Source organism: Eurypyga helias, unplaced genomic scaffold, assembly GCF_000690775.1.
Source record: "Eurypyga helias isolate BGI_N326 unplaced genomic scaffold, ASM69077v1 scaffold8180, whole genome shotgun sequence".
Lineage (NCBI taxonomy): Eukaryota > Metazoa > Chordata > Aves > Eurypygiformes > Eurypygidae > Eurypyga > Eurypyga helias.
This window is the reverse complement of record NW_010225073.1, coordinates 1,610-9,649: the sequence shown is the minus strand read 5'-3', so window position 1 is coordinate 9,649 and position 8,040 is coordinate 1,610. Positions and strand designations below refer to the sequence as shown.

Sequence of the window (8,040 nt, the reverse complement as noted above, 5' to 3'; positions counted from 1 at the left end):
CCTGCTGCTGACGATTAATGTGAAGTATCAGGGCTGGCCAATTTGCTGCTCAGTAAGTGCAGCATGGGTTACATTATCGTAGTTTTGTTCAGGGTTGAGAGTGGTTGGAAATACAAGAAACAAGCAAAAATAAGACCTGTGATGGGATGGTTCAACAGGGACTGAAAGGTGTCGTCCTGCATCCATCTGTCCAGTCATGATTGGGATGGCCTACCTTAGAAACTACTAGAGGAAAAGGTTGTAAATAAAGTTATGTTTTAACTTACAATTCTTAGTATTTCTCTGGTCATGCTAGAAAATGAAGGCTGATTTGTTTGTTTTTCAGATCAGCTAAGCTGTTAATGAGTGCTGGCAGCAGTGAAGAAGATATAGATGACATTATTGATGAAATCTGTAATGACAGCAGCTTTGCCAAATCACCTCTGGTGAGTAAGGAGTCTGGAGAAGAGCAGAATGGGTGAGGGTCAGCGATGGAAATAAAAGCGTCATAAATTAAAACTGTTTTAAAGTGACAGGACAAGGGGTAACGGGTTTAAATTGAAAGTGGAGAGGTTTAGATTGGATATCAGGAAGAAGTTCTTCACGGAGAGGGTGGTGAGGCAGTAGAACAGGTTGCCCAGAGAAGCTGTGGATGCCCCATCCCTGGAAGTGGTCAAGGCCAGGCTGGATGAGGCTTTGAGCAACCTGGTCTAGTGGAAGGTGTCCCTGCCCATGGCAGGGGGTTGGAACTAGATGGTGTTTAAGGTCCCTTCCAACCCCAACCATTCTGTGATTCTATGATGAAAGCAAAAAATGAACTAAAACAAGCTGTAGGATAAACTTGGAAAGTAAAGCAAAAAGGAAAGTGGAACAATCCTATAGTGAGGAACAGGAGAGAGAGAAAAAGATGGTCTTACCCAGGCAATAACAGGCAATTGAAGAAAATGCCATGTCAAGATAGGGCATCGTGTCAAATATCACGGGATGGTTGAGGTTGAAATAGGGACCTGTGGAGGTCATCCGGTCCAGCCACCTCAAGCAGAGCTGGTTGCCCAGCACTGTGTCCAGATGGCTTTTGAATATCTCCCAGGATGCAGACTTTACAGACTCTCTAAGTAACCTGTTCCCATGTTTGACCACTCTCACAAGAGGTGAAGGAGAAGTTTTTCATATATTTAACTGGAATTTCCTGTATTTCAATTTTTGCCCATTTCCTTTCCTCCTGTCAGTGGGCTTCCCTGAGAAGAGTCTGGCCACATCTTTTTTATTCTTCCCTGTCATGTATTTTTATACACTGATAAGATTCTCCTGACCCTTGTCTTCTCCAGGCTACACAATTCCAGCTCTCTTTATGTCAGGTGGTCTGAGTCCTTAATCACCTCTATATCCATGTCTTTTGTACTGGGCACAGGACTCCAGAATGTCTCTGAGGCCATATTTGGAGTACTGTGTCCAGTTCTGGGCTCCCCAGTACAAGAGAGAGATGGAGCTACTGGAGAGACTCTAGCAAAGGCCCATGGAGATGATGAAGAGCCTGGGGTATCTTTCCTATGAGGAAAGACTGAAAGAGCTGGGAATGTTCAGCCTGGTGAAGAGAGGGCTCCAGGGGGTTCATATCAATGTGTGTAAATACCTCATGGGAGGAGTAAAGAAGGAGCCAGAGTCTCCTCTGCAGGGCCTAGTGACAGGAAAAGAGGCAGTGGGCACAAACTGAAACATGAAATTCCATCTGGTACACAAGAAAGCACTTTTTTTGCTGTGGGGGTAGTCAGGTACTGGGACAGGCTGTGCAGGGAGGTTGTGGAGTCTCCATCTGTGTTGATTTTCAAAACCCAGCTGCACACAGTCCTGGGCAAGCTGCTGAAGCTGGCCCTGCCTTGAGCAAGGAGGTTGGCCTAGATGATCTCAAGAGGTCCCTTCCGGCCGAAATGTTTCTGTGATTCCGTCTCACTGGTACTGAGAGGAAGGGTCACCTCCCTCAACCTGCTGGCAATGTCCCACCGAATTAGCCCAGGGTGCTGTTGGCCTTCTGTGCTGCAAGGGCACACTGCTGGCTCGCCGTCAACTTGTTATCGACCAGATTTCCCATGGCCTTCACTGTAAAGCTGCTTTCCAGCCCGCAGCGTATTCTGGTGCGTGAGGGTTGTTCCTCCCCAGGGCAAGAGTTTGCATTTCCCCTTCGCTGAACTTCAAGAGCTCAAAGCCTCATCCAGCCTGGCCTTGAACACTTCCAGGGATGGGGCATCCACAGCTTCTCTGGGCAACCTGTTCCAGTGCCTCATCACCCTCTCTGTGCAGAATTTCTTCCTGATATCTAATCTAAACCTCCCCACTTTCAATTTAAACCCGTTACCCCTTGTCCTGTCACTACAGGCACTTGTAAATAGTTCCCCCCAGCTTCCTTGTAGCCCCCTTCAGGTACTGGAAGTCAGAGTGATAGGAGACATTGAAAATAGATACTCATTTAGGTATCATCAGTAGAAAATTGTGTTATTTATACTCTGTAATCCCCTGTGCAGATCTCTTATTTTCCTGAGTGATGTTGATTTTGCTTTGTCTTTGATTTCTTACAGTGGCTAAATCTGAACCAACAAAAACCACTTGTATACCATAACACATCTGTCTGAGTGAGAGACAATTCTGTCAGTAAATTTGTATATTTTTAGCATTTTATATTCCTAGGGCTTCCCACTTAGGATCTGCAGTTCTAGTATTCTAGAATTCAGATAGCCTGTTTTGTGTGCAGCAAATAACAAACTTTTCGGGAATACTTCATCCTTTTGAATTGAGTCTTTGATGTGTTTTCAGTAAAACTAGAGCTACAAACACTGAGAGAGAAGGTTCCTAAGTTAAAATTAGTTTTAAAAGCATAATTATTAAAAAGAGGGCATGAAATACTAAGTCTTGATTGTAAAGTCAAGGTGATCATGTGGTGTTGAATGATTTCAAACCAAGCTGGGATTTCAGCATGGTAAGAGAAGCCTCGTTCCTCATTTACCTGTTATTTCAGCAGCCTCACAGAAACCTGAGCAAGAAGATTCCCAAATTCTTAGTCCCCTTCTCCTGTGACTGAGGTTTCCCAGCTCCTGCTTATTCAGGAACCCAGAATATTGTTACCTGGCTGTAACGCTGCCCTTTGTTCTTTGGTTTTAACTAGAAGCTGAAGCCTGGCTCTGCAAGTCTCACACCTGAAAGCAGCAGCACTGTTGTGCAGGCTCACAGTAAAAGGTAAGTGGAAAAGGGTGTGGCTAGTTGCACATCGCTCGATTATAGCGTGGGGTCCCTCTCATGCTGTTGCTGCTATTTAATCTGTGCTGACATTAGCTAAGAAAGAAACTGAGTATTTAGAGAAGCATTCTTTTTAAAGAAAAACAAAGAGCAGGATAATTCTGAAGAATTACCAATGTGCTTTCACGTGGTCAAAATGATTTATTGTAAATGTATCCACGGAAGTCGTTGAGCAGCAGCCTCACGGACATGACTTTTGTCAATGCCGCGATATATAGTCCCGTATAGATTTAGTACGGACGGTGGATGCCGCAGTTGTTCTTTGAACACCTCGATAATAGAAATTTTAAAACTCTGTAGTTCGTAAGCATTTGGATGCTTTGCCTATATCTAATTTACCATGTATGTTAAAGTATTTAACAGTATTTACCATGCTGTTAAGCTGGGAGAAGCATTGTACTGCTTTCTCCAAAATGTTTTGCTATGCTTTCATACTCTTTAATGCAATCCATATAGATGCTGTCCGGTGTACCTGGGTGGAAGCTCTTCACCATCTGGAATAGGCACAAATACTTCAAAAAGGTAGGAAACGTGGAAAAAAACCCACCAGTTCTATTTGCTTTATCATGACTTTTATTCACAACTGTGTTTCTGTGATAGTACAGAGTTCTGTTTGAAATGGACAGCCCTGTATCCATCTAAACATGGGGCTGCCTAAGTCAGCTGGTCCCTTCCAGTCCTCTGTTGCTGACCACCAGACCTTTTGTTCGTTTGAGGAGTTGAAAGGTGTGTGCAAATGAGACACAAGAGTCCAAAAGTCACGTAGTTACGGAAATTGCCTCTGTATTGTTATTTTTCCCTGCCTCTCTTTGCTTTCTATATGACGCCAAGTATGTCACTTAAATCAGTGGGCTGATTTAAAGCACCCTGGAGCCTGAACTGAAAATACCCAGAGTACTTTGCCACTGTAAAAATAATAGTTAAAACACCATAATGAATGTTCCAGCGATGTAAAAAAATAAAGATGACAGGGCAACCTTGCTTCTGATATTTCTGGGTGAGCGCTGTACTTCAGAACAGTTAGGATGGGTGTAGCTTCTCTGCCTGTAATAAGCCCTTGGAGCTTTCTGTTCTATTTTGACCAGGACGTGTGATCAGCTACGTTGTACTGCTTGTGACTTCCGTGTGTCGCTTTTCAATGACTACATCTGGGATCAGTCCTGTGATTATCTTTTCTTCAGGTACGTCTGGGGTGGGGTTTGGATCAGTGTTGTGTTACTGTGCTTTGGGGATCGATAGGAACAGGAAAGGTGAAAAGTCCTGAGCACTCCTGTGTTACTTAAAAAGGAGTGTGTGCAACCTGCTCAGTCATCAGGTGGGAGAGTTGGCAGGGAGAGGGATGCAACCTGGTCTCATGCCTTTCCATGTCTTCCCCTATCACTCTCTCCCTCTGCTTTTGACTTTAATTATTTTGATTTTTTTTTAGGACAAAATTAAGGAGTTCTTACTTCCAGTTTCTCCAAAACTGTATGTAATACGACACAGCAAAGGGTAGTGTAGTTGGTAGTCAGCGTGCTCTTAATAGACGCCACATTTGAATTCCTCTTGTTTCAGTGAAGTCTCTGTTAACTGAGGGACGTGGTGGATGTGTTCAAGTCTGTGCTTGGCCACTAGGAGGGGTGACAGCTGGAACAGAACAGTAACAGATGCATCGGAATCAGTTTGGTTGGAAAAGATCCTTAAGGTCATCGAGCCTAGTGAAAATCCAGGGATATCAGTGCTCGGAGATTATGATATGCTTCATATTCTTATCCCTTGTGACAAGTGGCAGCCAGAATTGGGAGCTTACAGATTGTCCCACTTGAGAGGAACTAACATCGAGGTTAGGGACTGTTGAGTGATCTTTTGTACGCTCGCAAAGAGTGATGAAGCCCTGGCTGAAAGAAAGGTCAAAGAGCAGGAGAAATTCTCTTTTCCCAAAGTATCCATTTTCTCACACCTAGCACTCTAGACCAAAGCACTCTAGACGTAGCACTCTATCACAGACCCCTCCTAAGGTCACAGAATTTACCTCTTCGGGCAAAGTCTGACGTGCACTTCCTGGTGCTTTTGCTGCTTTCTCCTGTATGCACTTTTCTTCAACAGTCTTTCCTAAGAATTTGTTCAGGTAGTTGAGATTCTTCCTCAGTGTCTCAGATCTCTGTTGGGCTGTGGTATGCACCTACAGTTTGAGTTAAGTTTGGCCATTGTTTGTTGCAAGTAACATCTCTTTTTCCATTATTTTTCTTGTATTACATGTCAGTTTTTTCCTCTGTTTTCATGCTGGTTTAAAAATCTACATTTCTCTGAATCAAGATCGTATTTTCCCATTATTTAAAGCATCATTAAAAAAACAGGGCTGCAGTAGTGTCCTGAGGTGAGTTTGGTAGCTGGAAAGGTTAAATGAAAATACGATTCTTTTATTTGGTCAAAGTCTAAATTGTTCTGCTTCTGAGAGCTTGAAATTGATAACATTTTTAAAAAATAAGACATGAAAGATATTAGCATCAGATACTTGTAACGTTGAGTAAAATCTGTAATCTTCAGCAAGATGCTTAGCAGTTTATTTTGACTAACCTGAATTTTAAAAAGCAAACTTGAAGATTAAACATTTGCCTTCCGGGAATAGGTGTCTGACCTCCTTTCCTAAAAATTCTTCCTTTGATGTTTGGTTTGGGTTTTCTTTATTTATTTGGCCCTGGGTATGTTGGTTTTGAGCTATTAAGTGGCCAGTAATTGACAGCCAGGAGGAGGTCATGAGAGCGAGGATAGTTAAAACGCTACATTTTCACTTGTGTTATGAAACAACTTGGTTTTGCGACAGCCATGCTGGCTTTTTATGCGTTGTGGTTGATGCTGGTGCAGGAATTATGTGTGATTTGATGGACATCCTTCTCTCTTACGGCCTTGTCATTTCAGCCACAGCCATCCTGAGTAACAGTTCCCGATGAAAAGTTTAACTCCGTAGTTGTGCCCATTCTGCATAGGGATTTTTCCAGTCAGTTTGAGAAGATAAATACGGTTTTGGATAATGTCTTAACAGGAGAAGTAGCTCTACCTGGTTTTCTTCCCAGCTTTTTTCTCCGGAGGCTGACACAGGGTCTCTAAATCCGATAGAGCACATCACGCACAAAGCCGTCAGTCTCCGGTCGCTCCGAGAATGCAGCAGCTGCGCACCCAGACAGCTCTCGGGGAGGGATGATGTTCAAAATGCAGTTTAAACGCCTGCCTAAATTCATTTGGAACACGGGTGCTCAGAAGGGTTCTTAAGAGCTTTTCTGAACTGAAATGGCCTCATGAATCTTTTTTCTTTAAAAAAAAGAAAGGCACGATCCTAAACTGAATTCACTTGCTTGGCAGGAATAACATGCCTGAGCTCAGCAAACTACAAGCGAAGATGATAAAGAAGAAAGGAGCACGAGCATATGCTTGTCAGTGCAGCTGGAGATCCATTGCTGAAGTAACTGACCTTCAGACAGACCAGCAGCTTCGGTGGGTTTGCGGTAAACACGCGGAATGAGGTCCTCTGGTGTGTGGTAGCTGCCTGCGGGGCAACAGGTCATAAACTTGGTTTGTTTCCCGTGCAGTTTTCTGAGAACAGTTGGAAACCTGAATACTTATATCTGAACATAGATTATAACACCCAGGCTTCAACCTGAAAACTTTGGTTTTCAATTCGACTGTTTTGCAAGCAATATGGGGAGACTTTCTGGAAGCTCAGCGAGGCTCAAACTCGTACTCAGCAGGGTTAAAGAAAGGGAGAGGAAATGGGCAGATGGAGGCCTGGGGCAAAGCCCCATGTGGCTGTTCCCGGATCCAGCAGAGCGCCTTATTTCCCATGTCTGCAGAATCTTCGACTCAAAGCGGTGGGTTGGGACGTAGCCGTGACACACATGAACTTCTGCTCTGAAATTAGCCCTGACATCTAGCTTGGCTCATAGCTGTTAATGAGCAAGTGGCTGTAGATCTCTTAAAAAATTACTGCCAGATCAGCTCTCACCTCGAAGGTTTCAGCACACCCCAAAACTTTACTTTCTTTTACCCACCAGTAGCCAAAAAAAATGCAGGTGCTGGAAATTTCTTTTCCAGTTCCTACTGCTTTCTTCTTTCTGCTGACTAAAGACTTGGACCACAGCGAATTTCTTGGACTTCCCGGCAGCCTCAAAAGGTGAACAAGTTATTGTGCGAGTATCAAATACTGTGCAGTGTTAGATCTTGAAGAGTATATGACTCTTCTGTCAATATTTTCAAGGGAAAAAAGACTCAGGCTTTTAAGAGTGAGAAAATATACCCCCACCAACATTCAAGTTTGGATTTTTTTCGGTTTTACTTACCTTTCACTTCAGCTTCACTTCAAAATACTACGTATTCAGAAAGTGTAGCTGTCCAGTTTCCACACATTCCCTTCCCCCAGGAACACTACGTCCAGCGGGGTGTTACTTGGTGAATTGTCTTGATCACGGTTAATGTCGCTGGAGTTCATGAGCTCTTTCTTTTTATTACGTATAAATAACACAGGAGATGGATTTGGATTTTGGGCAGGCAGAGAGGAAGGAAAGGATTACCAGTCCTGGGGATTATTACATTGCAAAGAGTCTCAAAATGGGAAGTCTGTCAGTATTTTTGCTATGCAGTATGTGATGCTGTGCAGAGAAAGTCAGAATTACTGAATTTGTGCAATTCCATACAGAGCCGTTTCTTTTTTTATGAAGTTTACTCATGGCCCTAATCTGTACATTGTCAATCTGCTCTTTTTCTGAGCTTTTCCCGAACAATCATGCCGTCTTTCCTGTA

The 8,040-nt window shown here is 43.4% G+C and overlaps 1 protein-coding gene across 1 annotated transcript; it reads left to right on the top strand.

Moving 5' to 3' along the window:
* Window positions 1-325: 325 nt before the first annotated feature.
* LOC104506893 (chromosome unknown open reading frame, human C8orf37) lies at window positions 326-6,766 on the top strand (the record flags this gene model as incomplete). Its single annotated transcript, XM_010148018.1, has 5 exons — window positions 326-425; window positions 3,137-3,207; window positions 3,724-3,789; window positions 4,353-4,448; window positions 6,607-6,766. Coding segments are annotated over 5 exons (493 nt in total), but the record flags the coding sequence as incomplete, so codon positions are not given.
* Window positions 6,767-8,040: the final 1,274 nt, after the last annotated feature.